The sequence below is a fragment of the Prosopis cineraria genome, unplaced genomic scaffold (genome assembly GCF_029017545.1).
Source record: "Prosopis cineraria cultivar Desert tree isolate PC_DT_omini unplaced genomic scaffold, ASM2901754v1 PC7, whole genome shotgun sequence".
Lineage (NCBI taxonomy): Eukaryota > Viridiplantae > Streptophyta > Magnoliopsida > Fabales > Fabaceae > Prosopis > Prosopis cineraria.
The window spans coordinates 23243867-23258026 of NW_026555338.1; the positions used below are offsets into that span (position 1 = coordinate 23243867).

Below are 14160 nucleotides of genomic sequence, written 5' to 3' on the forward strand. Positions count from 1 at the left end.
TTTATGAAAAAAAATAAGACTTTTCCTTTGAAAGGCAGTTTGGAATCGCCTTCAAAACAACTACTCTCATTCTATTGGAAATTCTCCACAACAATGTACCTGTCTTTTTGGTTATAACTCTTCTAATTCTTCTATTCATATCTTAAAAGATTGTGAAGAAGCTAAACAAGTCCAAAAAAATTAGTCAATTCGATAAAACTTTACACATTTTTCTCCCCTAGTTTGTAAGATTGGATAATTTGAAATGCAAAAAATAAAGTAAGGAGATTGAACACGAGAGAAGCACCTTGACAGAGTCTCTTCGCCCAAGTTTGTTGGAATATTTGGAAAGCCGCAAGAAACTCTACTTTAAAGATGAGATCCTACTGCCTTCTTCAACAATCAACAAATCAATAATGACACAAAGCTTTTATTCAAAATCAGTCATTTGAATAAAAGAAGCACTAGTTGTGATATTAATTGAAAAACACCTGAATTTAGATGTTAGACTTGGTATTGATGGCACAATTAACATTAATGATGTTGCTGCTTGTGAAGGTATCATCAGAGACGATAAAGAAAATTGAGTCAAAAGTTTTTTTTCGTTATCTTGGCCATCAACTAAGCACAACAGTTGAGTTTATGAGAATCTATGAAGGTTTTATCCTTTGCTAGAATGAAAAATTATACAATGTTAATGTTCATTTAAACTTATTGGAGGCGTTATTTCTCATTAACTATAATTATTTTAAAAGTCATCCTTTATCAGACATCATCACAAAATTTAAAGATCTCATAATGAGGGAATAGGTGGTCACTTTTAATCATTTTTATAGAGAAATAAATAAATATATTGATTACTTATGTCATTGGATATTTCATAACAATTTTGATACTATAATCTTTGATGTTTCCCTAAATGATTATAGAAACCTCTTGGCTTTAAACAAAATTAAACTTCAATCTTTTTGCACAATTTGCTGTGGCTATATATTAAAAAAAAAATCAATATTCACGCGACATAATTTCTTTAAAATTGGTGGCCCTGTACATCTTGCAAGGGAGCAAAACCTCTTAAGAGTAAATTAGGGGAAAAAAATGATTAAATAGGGTTTTGAAAGCCTAAAATAGTAGATAATATGAAACCAATTTTTTTCTTTTTTGCTATTTAATCTCATAAATCATGTAAACTTAAAATATCATTTTCATTTAATTAAATAAATTAATTTTAAATTTTAAAAGATTCACCTAAGTAGATTGGAAAACGATGCAATTTATTATATTAATATCAGAAACACATTTAAACTAAAATAACACAAGAAATGGCTCAATTCTATGATTCTATCACCTAGCGCCTGAGATACTCGGCTTCACAAAATCCAACACACCCTATGGATTTCATTTTCATTTAATACAACAAATATCCAGACCATGAACAAGCACCGTGAACCTATATTGATGTATAATATAATAAAAGATTCATATTCGAGTTACAGTGATGAAATAATTTGTGGGGTCAAAACTTCTCTGGACATTTGTGAAAATCAAGGTGCCAGCACCTAAAAGATAAAAATTGTCGCAATCATTTCTGGGCATCCGAAGAACACAAATACCGCAGCATGTATTCATTGGAGGAACATGTGTCAGCCAGGTCTTGATGCAGTCTAGTTATTGCTTTTTGCAGAGATTTTAGCGATGGAAGCAGATTTCTACAGTTCTGCTGTATATGATTCCCATGAGCTTTGCAAAGCTCCTGTTAAACCAGCAAAATGCAATATTTAAAATCATAGTTTTCAAAAAATACAGCAGCCAGCATGTACGCTGAGCAGGGAAGTTCGATGTTAGAGAAAATTACATCTATAGAATCATCATCAATAAAATTTACGCCAGAAGTTTACATAAAGTGTAATCATGCCGAATAATTAACGTTACAGTTACATTTTGAAGAATTAAATACAAACTTTCACTAAAACAGGTTATACTCATAAATAGTAGAGTAACTTGCTATAAGTTTCATATGATATATTGATAGTGACTTTTTAAAAAAAAAAATTGTATATATATACCTCATCATATGATAGTGAATGTTGGGTATTAATTGAACAAGAAACAAGGATAAAAATGTTGAGATAAATGTGTGAGCATTAGAACCAAAAAAAAAAAAAAAACTTCTATAATGATCATATATGAGAAAGAGTTGGCATGACATCTATTAAGAAGAAAATGGTAAAAAAAAAATGTTTAAAATAGTTTGGCCATCTTCAAAAGAGGCTATTGAAAGTGTCAGTGAGCAACATAGTTGTTAACAGAGCATAGTGATATTGTGCAATTCATATAACTGATCCCATTTAATAAGATAGAACTTATTGTCGTTACATGATACTGCATCATTCATAAGTTATGGGTTTCTAGCCTTGCATGGAGTCTGAAAAATACGTTGCATTTAGTGAGCTTGTTTAAGAGTTTCTTATATTTTACATATAGATAGATTGTACCTTTTCCAAACCTAATTAAAGTTTTCTCAAAGCTTTGCAACAAGTCTCTAAAATTAGATAGTAACTAATCTTTAGGGTAATTACAATTTTAAATTATTTTTAACACAGATTTTTTTATCAAGTTTGGGTCCTTGAATATAATTTTCTGTGGATACTAAGGTAATGGATAATACCTGAGACCATCTGAGTATAAACTCCAGATGTGGGCAGCTTTCTAGAAGATCTGCAAGTGCGTCAATTAATCTCTGCAGATATGTACGAGGTATTGATGAAGCAACTGCTGGAATATCTGATGGACTGACAGCATAAATACATTTTTTAATGATTGAGTCCTCATTTAACCGAAGGCTAAGGATCAAAGCTCTAGTATGTTGATTTTCCATTAGAGCATCATCGACAGCCTGTGAATAAATATGAGCTCATATTACAAATGAACATCAAATAAGGAATTGCTGTAGCCGGCAAGACTAAGAACACTATTTCAGTAATATCAAAACAACACAGTTAAGCTCCGATTTCCTTTTTTGGTGCAAACATTTTTCAAGTTTATTCTACTATTCTACTAAAACTACTTTTCAAGAACAATAGAACTGCTACGGAAAAAATCAAACAATTTATTTACTGGGAACACGTTGCCTTCACATATCAGCATGTTAGCTTCATGCTGTATAAGAAATAGTTTCAGTACTCAGATGAGGGTGTGTCGTCAGGCTGTTAAACATATTTTCTAATGTTGTGTTTGGATAAATGTGGATTTGAACCAAATCCCCCATTTGGATATTCAAAAATATATGGGGCTTGCATTTGATTCAAATATAAATCCATTTCTTACTCTATTTCCTTTGTAATATTAAAAATTCTCTTACATTCTAATCATTTGAAATTAACCTTTCGTTCTCTTCATATTTTCACTGGTTCTGCATCTATCACTCTTGCATCTTCTCTCGTGTCTCTTTCTTGTAAACCCATCACTTTACATTTCCGTTTTTCGAATTTCAACTCGTCTCTCTCCTTCCTTTGAAATTTTTTAACTATCCAGACAAAAGATTTTAAACACATGGGTATTAAATGTAAAATTTGAAATATGAGATTTTAAATCTAAAATTCAAATCTAAATCCACCAATCCAAACATTACCTAAAGTTATTTTGCACAGAAAATATTATCCACAATAATCTCATTTCTTTGAAATGAATATGGCATTACGTATATCTACACTTGGTATTATGAGAAGAATCATAAAGTTTGAAGTATTACCTCTGGTGTAACATCTATGTCAAGATCAGTTGGATCAAAGATGAAAGATTCATCAACTGAATAAACTAGAACTCCCTCAGTAGTTGCAGCTGCAAAAGTCCGACCAGTAGGTGCAATTTTTAGGCATTTTGTTTGAATAACAGGCCTTCCACGGTTAGGCAAGGAACCTGGTAAATTATCTACTTTGCCACGTGTCTGTACGTCAACACCTTCTTCTACATCACTGTTCTCATCATCAATCAAATCCAGTGGGCCAAATTCTGTCATATTCTTTGAGTTTAACTTATCAAGGACTCCATCTAATGAGAGATTGAGAGTTATCTGAAATCGCCGGAGCAGTACCTGAACAGGAGAGATTCCAATTAATGAATGGAACTGTTCGATGAACAAAATGTGTAAACGAGTTGGATTTGGATTGTAAAAATTAAATCACATATCCCCAATCAACAGCCCAGAGTTAATAATACAGGTAGACAAACAGACAGTGATAAACAGGGAAGCAGACAACAGAAACGCATTATTTAGCCAACATGCAGAGAGCCAGGATAGTAGAGAGAATTTGATAGTGACATCCTTTTATCAGACGTAAATACATTTAACATTATTCAACATAAAAAGTATATAAAATCTCCAGACACGAAATAATTCTCGAAGGTCAAGAGAAAAAAGTTGCCTCATTGTAGAAGTTGTATTCTATTTATTACAAAAACTACCGAATGCTTTGGTTTTTTTTTTTTCTTTTAAAAAAGAACAGCTTCTGAACTCCCCTCTCCCCACTTTCTAAATGTTATGAACGCTATTTATAAGTTCTGCATCCAACATAGACCAAACAAGAGATGGATTCAACACACTCACTTATCTGTTATAAAATGCATTTATGGGACACATTATACCATAACGAGTAATATCAAAATTGCAAATATAACTAGACACAGACACACAGTTACTTTGTCGTGCGTAGAGAACAAGGAAATAGCAGCTTTTCCCTTTAACTAACATGGAAGGCATTGTTTATTGATCCAAAACTCCAATGGACTTTTTCCCCATTTTTATTGATGGAGTGGAGCAGGTAAAGACCCAATCAAGCTGTCGGGAGGAGAGTCAACAACAAATGACAAGTATCCCATTCAATCCTCTATATACCTTTCGAAGATGTCACGAGATAAATAATGATTCATGAAATGAAACTCTACACAACCTGGCTACAGGGTAAAACAGACAGGGATGAAATGGAATATTTTTAATCCATTCCTTTGTATTTGGTAAACAGTAAAAAATGGAAACAAGGCAGAATTCATTCTCAATAATTCCTCCAGTTTTTCGTATGCATGCAAGCATGGAATGATTTGCTGCCACGTGGGATTTAAGAGTGGTTTAGGAAGGTAGTTAGTTGGGGAATTAGTAAAATAGAAGATGTGGTTGTTAGGAGTGTCAATGAGTTAAATACAATCCATTTACATTTACTATGCATCATTTGCATTTCAAATTTTTCAATAGATCTCAGCTATACCAAACAACCCTTTCATAGCCTTCCAAACTTCAGTCAGCTAGATCACAAAGGAGAAAACATGACACAATAATAAATTTATCCTCAAGGAACAGCCATTAACATCAAAAGATTTTAAAGATACATAACCTGTATATATATTTGCAATAACCCAGCAGTGTAAACTGTGATACTATGCATACACTAATCCAGTTCCTCCTCTATTTATGCCATAGAACCTATCAATTTTACTATTCATAGATACAAATGAACCAAATCAAGCATTATATTTAGTTGTGATAAGAAGCAAACCAGTCTAGATTCAACCTAATGCAAAAGAATGTTTTTATGTCACCATGATTTTTACAATATTCACAAATTATGTAAACGCCCATCTTTATTCAAATTTTCATCACAATTCACATCTGAGAAGTGAATGCTAAGAAATCATGGAGTAAAAAGAATGCAGGAACATTGTTTAACTAAAGAAGTACATTATAAGAAATAACAGTTAAAGGATAAATTAAAACCATATGTTGCAACTTTTAAGAAGGAATTCAACACAATGGATGATAGAATTGTGAAAATCTAACCTGGTCTGCAACATCATACATGCAGATATATCTACTGCTTCCCCCAGCTAAAATGTAGCTTCCATCAGCGGAATAACACAAGGTTGAGAAGTAATTCCTAGAGGTTGAGTTAGCCCATGATCTCCTGTCAGTCATAAGTCGTCCTCCAGCAATATCTCTGCGGCCTTCTATGGTGAACATCAACACACCATCTATTGGATCCCAAAAATGAATTTGCCCATCCATTGTGCTGCAAGCTAACTGCCTTCCATCTGGACGGTAAACTACTGTGAGAACATCATGTGTGTGAGGGAATGTTTCAACTGCTCCTTTTCCATTAAAAACATCCCACAACCGCACAGTTTTGTCCCATGATGATGAAGCTAGGGCTGCCTACATTTAGAGAGAGAGAAAACTTTGTTAAGCTTCTCCTTAGAATTTGTAAAAAACCACCAAGTGACCAAAAATAGAAACTTCAGAGCCCTCGTTAAGTCACGTCTCGAAGAAAAACATTTCCATATGACAGTACTGTCAATGCATGAAAACAAAACTACATTATTTTATAAACCTGAAAAGGATGATCATGCTTATGGGAAATTATTAGCAAGCTAGTTCCAGTGTGTTACACAAAGTTTAAGAAATGAGCTACATGGTTTATAGTTTAATGAATAGTGCATCTTGTTAGAGCTTTTATATTATACATAGATATAAATCACTTATAACTTTGCTGCTGTAGCACTAAAAGTCAGAGCAAGCTAAAACTACAAGATATTAATTATGCTGACAAATGGCGGGAAAGAATGCTAACTCACAGTTGTTGGAGAAAACGTCAATCCATGAACAGGACCTTCATGACCACTAAGCACATCCAACAAACGGCCCGTTCTCATTGACCATACAAAAATCTGTCAAAACGTATCATTAAGCAAAAATATAGTGAAATGGGGGAAAGTAGTATTGCCATGATCCACCCAAATTTTGTGAAAATAATACCTCAAAGGAATCTACAGTGCCAGCACATATCACTTCACCACTTTGATCTGCTGACAGAGAAGCAAACTGTCTTGCAGAAGGAGTAGTAAACGTCTTGAAATTTCGATAGCGGATCAAATCCCATGCACGTACAGTCCCATCCAGGGATGCACTAAGCAAACAATGGTTACTTGCCATAAAATGCAGAGAAGTAACAGCATTAGTGTGCTCAGAAAATGTTACGAAGGAGAAGCCTGAGGAAACATTCCACACCTGTAACGAAGAGGCACTATACTTAGCCTAATATCAAATTTTAACATTCAAACTTGCTCAGGAAAAAAAATCAATTCTAAGCTTCAAGAAAAATTTCCATTTTACACTAGGAAAAATTTTCAAATCACGATAGCATCACTGATATTTATTTACCTTCACTTTATTATCATCCGCTCCAGTAGCAAGGAGTTGCGAGTCTGGTGAATAAGCAAGACAATTCACATCAAAGTAGTGACCCTGCTGCTTCAATATATAGCTCTCTGATCGCCACTCCCACACAAGCAACTGACCCAGTTTTGCACAGCCAAAGGTCAACCAATTTCCAAGCTCATTAAACACTGCTGTTGTAATCTTCTCCCTTGATATTGACAAAAGATGAATGCATACAAAATCAGGCATCTGATATAAGCCAAACACACCGTTTGAAAAACCCACAACAACCATGTCTAACTCTCTATGATAATCACATGCCGTTAGCCTTGCTGCCTGCATAAAATAGTCCTTCCTCAAGAATTCCCACTTCCCTCTGCACAAGTACCCATCTTCAAGCATCTCAGCATCATTATTATTATAGTTCTTTCTCTTCTTTACATTATCACCACCGTCCAAATCAATATTTCCTTCAACATCCCTTTCCGGTGTAGCAGGCGAGGGTGGCTCAGAATCTTCACACGTAAATGCCCAGCTAAAAATATACGAATCTCTTGTAACCGTATAAGCTTTACACACTCTATTAGTTTTCTTTTCAACACCAAAAAAAGCACCCACAACAGAATCTCTATGACGTAAGAACTTAAACGGCTCGTACTTAACACCGCCACTCATCTTAATCAAACATAACAGTCTTGCAGTCAAATCCTTAGACCCAGCAATCAAGTAATTCGAGTCAGGACTCCAATCCAATGACATGATCTTGTCATCGAAGCAGGAAAAAGTTCGAACCAACTCAAAAGGGAAAAACTCCTTTCTAAATGCAGGAGAGCGCCAAATTTGGACCAACTTGCCCGCTCCAACAGCAACATAGGAGCCATCTGGGCTGAATTTGACAACATGGACGGGCTTCTTAAAGCTAATACGATGGAGCACTACGCCGCGGCGAAGATTGATGAAGTGACAGCGACTCTTCTCGTCAACGGTTAGCAAGAAAACGCCGTCCGGCGAGACGGCTATGCGAGAGATATTTGAAGATGATTGAGTAGGTAGTGTTGTAGTTTGGGACTTGACGAGGTCAGTGACGGAAACTCGGTTACCGACGGGAGAAATCAGCAAAGTGTTGTTGGAGATTACAGTGTTACCACCTCTGTAAGGAGCACCAAGCAGGTTGTGAAACCTGAAGTTCATGGCTTGAGGGAGAGGAAGCCGAGAGACGCCTGAAACGTGAAAACTTGGAGCAGGCCTGCCCTGGGGTTTAGGGTTTAAGGATCGACGGCACAGAAGAAAGCAGTACGGCTGCTAAAACACTTGTTTCTTTTTGTTTTGTTTTGTCTTTTTTTTTTTTTTGGATTAGCGCACGTTGAAACGAAGTGTTTTCTTTTTTTTTTTGTAGGCCATGTTTGATAGCATTAAATTGGTAAGATGAAATGGAATTAAAAATGAAATTTTAATTTAAACATGATTAGTATGCAAGAATTGTAATTTCTAAGAATCATAATTCTATCAAAAATGCTAGAATCCAATTCCATCATATTGATCATGGAATTGCTTCAATTCTTTTGAATTTAATTTGTGGATCCTACTATCTTCATCTTTTTTGTCCATTTATAATAAGATAAGTTTTTTTAATTTTTTAAAAAAAGGCAATTTAGTCTTTTCTATTTTAAGTACCTATATAAATTAATATCATATTAATTGGACACATGCGCTGTAATATCGCCTAATTTAATATTAATACTTAACCATATTACCATACCTTTTGATGAAAATTAATGAATAATCACTCTAACAACCTTACCATTGTAGATAAGGATTAACTGTAGTTATAAAGAGTTAATCATAAAAAAAAGAAAAAACTCAATTTCAAGGTCTACTCTGATTTTTAGAATTGAACTTACTAAAGTAATTCATATAACACATGGTAGAATAGATTTTGTCATGATAAAATAGTTTAAAACTGAATAATAACACTCTAGTATGTTAGAAAAGTTTAAGACTCATAATTGATAGTGTAAAACCTTGTTATTCAATATCTCAAGTTTTGAAGTGAACACATAAAGTTTCAAAGGCTAATTCATGCACAAATTGGAATATAAACTCATATGGAAGTATGGGGTACCAAACAAAACTTAAAAGATTAAAGAAATAGGGTTAAAAATAGTATTATTGAACTTTTCAAGAGCATAGGCCATGTTTAAGCTTTCATGCATTGCAGCTTGTGCTGCTCTTCTATTTGGAGCTCACATGTGTGACTTATTTATTCAAATTTCTAACCATTTACATTAGCATGCAATGCATCCATCACAATCTGCCACAATAAATGGTCTAACCTAAATTAGCTTCTCAATTTAGGCCCAGGTAGCCCAATATATCTTTAAACTTGATCCGAAGATTGTTAACACAATAAATAGGCTCACTAGCCATTCTTAATCATCCTCAAATTAATTAATATTCATTTTTATCTAATTAATGTTGATTAACTCATTTAATCTATGAATTAAAATTTGAGATATTATATGCATACACAAATATGTTTTGTACTAGGATAGTACATCGCACTACATTGTAAATTGTCTAGAATAGTATTTAAATCAACATATATATACAAAAGTAATAAGTATCCGTTTCGATTTCAGTTAGATATAATAAATTATAAAAATAATTGATTAAGTAGTAGATTTTAATCATAATTAATTATGTTATAACACAATCTGTTTGGATATTATTTTTTTAAAATTATTTTTAACAAAATTAAAGATATCTGAATAGTTTATTCAGAATCAACTTTACTAAGGAAAAAAAAAGAAGAGAAGAGAGTTTGATTTTTTAAAAAAACAATTTTGTGTCTTTCTTATAATTTTTTAGGCCTTTTTTTTGTAATTTCTCCAATAATTTTTTATCAGCATTTTTTTAAAAGCTCAAAATCTTGGCTTTTGAAAAAAAATTTAATTTTAATGATTGAAATCAATTTTTTGCTTTTTTAAGTGTTTGGCTAATAAACCAAATAATTAATTTTTTTGAGAACAAAATCGATTACAAACATATCCAAAGAGGCACTAAATCTCATATGATTGGGTAGTTATTGGTGGAATCTCATTGGTCAAACAAGTTTATTCTAAGATCTATTCTCATGCCTCATTGGTTTTATATATATATATAAAAAGGTCATGGATGTCTGTCCTTCTATCCCCCCATTCTGGTACTAGAATCATCCCTGGTTGGTCAGTTTTTAAATTTTATTTTCACTTTTTTCTAATCAATTTGTGAAGACAATTGTCATGGTATTGATTTTAAAATAGGAATTAGTTTCATCTTTTGAATTCCATAGTAATTTTTCTCCTTTCATCTGCCAATGCTTAATTAGTCTTTCCCTTCCAATTCTCTAGTGTGGTATCATTCTTTCAAATTTAAAATGAGAGCCATTGGAGTTTCTTTGAAACTATTTTTATTTTATTATTGTAAGAACTGATATTTTATAGAACATGTTATAAAAACAAAAAAATAATAAAAATAAGTATTTTTTTTCCATTGTCCATTATTATTTAAAACAATAATCCCATAATACTTAAAAGATTTTTCCATTCTTCTATTATCTAAGACAATGTTTGAGTTTTTTGTTCTTTAAAATATTTTTTGAAACTGCATTATCAAACTATTCTCATAACAGATTGCCAAACAAGTTTATCATTTTTAATGCTCTCCTTCTCCTTCATTAACTCTGGCTATGCCTCTGCCAGTCAAAGTAGTCAAGCAATGGCTGGCACCAATGCATCTTGTACTCTTGATGAAGCCGACTCCATTGCACACCATTGTTGGCATCCCAAATCACCTCCCTCTATTCCCCCTCTTCAAAATACTCGTAGAATCAAAGCCTCCATAATTTCTCCGAACCTTATTTTTGGGTTATCTCCTTCCAACCCTCTTCACTTGTAGAACCCTAATCCCTCATTTGAATTAAAAATAAAAAATAAAAAGAGAAAGATGCAAGTGCAATGAAGTATACAAATGCAGGTAGTACAATGAACCTTGCTGCTATTTTAAACCATATGCACTGCAATTTAATATAGTACAAGTATTGCTATTCTGGTAACTTTGGAGCCTTCAACATTTTCAATTTGAGAGTTAAGGACATAAAAATAAGTAGTACAATATAGTGGTACAATGTAGTACTTGTATTGTACTGCACATGGTGAAGAATAGATACTAAATTTATATTGTACTGCTCGTATTTGTACACCTCTACTTGTATGCTCCCCCCCCCCCACTTCCTATGCATATGGACTAAGTGGAAATTAATCTTAAAAAAAAAAGATTAGAATACACATGGTTTTTCTCCAGTCTCATTATTGTTTCACAAACTTACAAGCACTACCGTTCTAACATAATCATTTAAGGGAGAATTTCAATAGAAACCCCTTAACCTTATTTAAATTTTAAGCTTTTAAATTTATGAAATTTCACTGCAATCTAATAGTATTGATTTGTTATTAAATTTTTAAGAGAAAATGATAAAATTTTTCTTCTTTTAAATTAATATTAGAATTGCTCTACTTCATTTGTTAAGTGCCCTATTTTATTTGTTCATTTACTTATGACATGTTGTTAATTGCTCTACTTCATTTATTCATTTACTTTCAGAATATTATTAATTGCCCTATTACACTTATTCATTTTCTTGGAATGAAATTAAGTGAAAGTCTGATAATGAATAAATAAAGTAGGATAATAAATAAGTGAAGTAAGCTAATAAACAACTATCCCTAAATAAATGAATAACATACAATATAATAATCAACAAGTTATTTTAAAATGATTTAAATATGTAAAATGAAAACAAGTTAAGTAGGGTAATTAATAACATTTCATAAGTAAATTAACAAGTAAAATAAGACAAAGAACAAATGAAATAAGAAAGTTTTGATATTAATTTAAATAATATGCAATTTTATTATTTTCCTTAAAATTTAATATCTAATCAGTGTTCCTAAGTTACAATATAATTTCAAAAATTTAGAGATTTTAAATTTAAATAAGTATGGTCAATGGAAATTCTTCCATCATTTAAGGTTCTAACACACGCGCGCGCTTATTCCATCCATTTCAATTTATGGGACAATTTTGGAAAGTGATACGTTATAACACGCACACGCTTATTCCATCCATTTCAATTTATGGGACGATTTCGGAAAGTGATATATTATAAATCGTTGAATTACGCAAGTATAGGTAGTACAATAAACCTAATAATTCCTATTTTAAACCATATGCAATGCAATATGATATAGTCCAAGTATTGTTATTTTAATAAGTTTGGAGCCTCTAAGATCTTTAACTTGCAAGTTGGACATTAAAATATTTGTAACATCTAGTGTAATGTAACACAAGTACTACTATTCTAAAACTCTTCTAAGGTTGAATGAGCAAAGCTTTAAGCTTATTAAAATAAGGATTAAAGGGTAAAAATAATTAGCAACTTTTTTTAGAAGCATCCAATATCTTTAAGAAAACAAAGGTACAAGAAAATCTATAAGCTTGTTATAATGAGTGCAATACATATTCTATTAAATTTGATTAATATCTATTAATGTTTGACCATTTAAAGAAAATTGAAAGAAAAAACAAATATAATGTGCAAAAATACATAATTTTTTTTTTTTCAAAATTTATGATAGCTTTAAGTGAACAATTATATATGGATATCTATGAACTCTATCCTTTTGGATGAATGGAATCAAAAATTAAGCATGTACGTGCATGAATGTTTATTTTGTACCAATATAGTACGTTGTACTGCATTGTGAATTACCTAGAAGGGCATTTTAATTCATTATACTTCCCGTACTTATGTACTACAAGTATTACAGATCTACAATGTACTTATGTCCCTTTTGTTTTTACTCACTATATATAGGCATGTAAGTAAGAAAGAAAAGAATACCATTTATTTTAGATAATTTTCTTCTGATTTCCTTGATTTTTGTCCCCTTTCAAACTACTCATAGAATCAAAGCCTCCATGGCTTTTCCAGATATCTCCTTCCAACCCTAATAACCTAGTCGCTATTTTAAACCATATGCAATGTAATATAATATAGTACAAGTATTGTTATTCTAATAAACTTGGAGCTTTCAACGTCTTCATTTTGAGAGTTGAACATTAAAATAGTAGTACATTATAGTACTATCCTAAAACGTTCTCAAGCTTGAGTTGTTTAGGACTCTCAACTTATTAGAATAGTGCCTAAATTTAAATTTAAATTGTACTACGTGTATTTGTACACTCTGATGTACTTGTGTGCTTTTTCCTCACTTCCTGTGTATAAAAACTAGTAAATGGGAATGGAAAAAAAAGTAAAAAGAAGAATACACATGCTTTTTACCTATTCTCATTATTCAATTTTTCTCAAACTTACAAGTACTGCCATTCTAACATAATCATACAAGGTTGTGACATCTTCCTCCTTTCCTTTCCCACTAACATATATATATATATATATATATTCCCTAAGGTCCTATATGTAAAATACTTTTTAGAAGTAATTTTTAATCTAAAATATAGAACATTTTGTAATAATTAAATCATTTTTTATTTTTATTCATTCTTAATTAACATGAAAAATTTAATGTAGTTATATTATGATTTAAAACTAGTAAAAATGAAAGTATATTTCATTTTTTATGATATTAAGAAAACTAATATGTGTAAAACAATTAAAAATGTCTTACAATAAAGATATGAGGAAATATACATTTACTCCATCCATTTCAATTTATAGGACAATTTTGGAAAGTCATTCGTTAATCATGGAAGTACTCAAGTATAGGTAGTACATTAAACCTAATTTCTACTTTAAATCATATGCAATGTTATATAATATAGTATAAGTGTTGCTATCCTTACAGGTTCGGAGCCTTCAACATCTTCAACTTGAGAGTCGTTAAACATTAAAATAGTAGTATATTATAGTAAAATGT

At 31.8% G+C, this 14160-nt stretch overlaps 1 protein-coding gene across 1 annotated transcript; it reads right to left on the reverse strand.

The window, feature by feature from the left end:
* Positions 1–1354: 1354 nt before the first annotated feature.
* Positions 1355–8454, reverse strand: LOC129316399 (periodic tryptophan protein 2-like). The gene is made up of 7 exons (XM_054960805.1): positions 7187–8454; positions 6782–7033; positions 6601–6693; positions 5810–6181; positions 3731–4072; positions 2648–2875; positions 1355–1732 (listed from the first exon to the last, which is right to left on the reverse strand). Exons 1-7 carry the CDS (start codon positions 8372–8374, stop codon positions 1562–1564), a joined length of 2646 nt encoding a protein of 881 aa, XP_054816780.1. The 5' UTR covers positions 8375–8454; the 3' UTR covers positions 1355–1561.
* Between the last annotated feature and the right edge of the window lie 5706 nt (positions 8455–14160).

Bases quoted from the DNA above. Each gene is read 5' to 3' on its own strand.
- LOC129316399 (XM_054960805.1), bottom strand. From the start codon at position 8,374: ATGAACTTCAGGTTTCACAACCTGCTTGGTGCTCCTTACAGAGGTGGT. The intron at 7,034-7,186 runs GTAAATAAATAT...TCTTCGTTACAG, and splicing joins CGGATGATAATAAAGTGAAG to GTGTGGAATGTTTCCTCAGG. The intron at 1,733-2,647 runs GTATTATCCATT...CTGGTTTAACAG, and splicing joins TTATACTCAGATGGTCTCAG to GAGCTTTGCAAAGCTCATGG.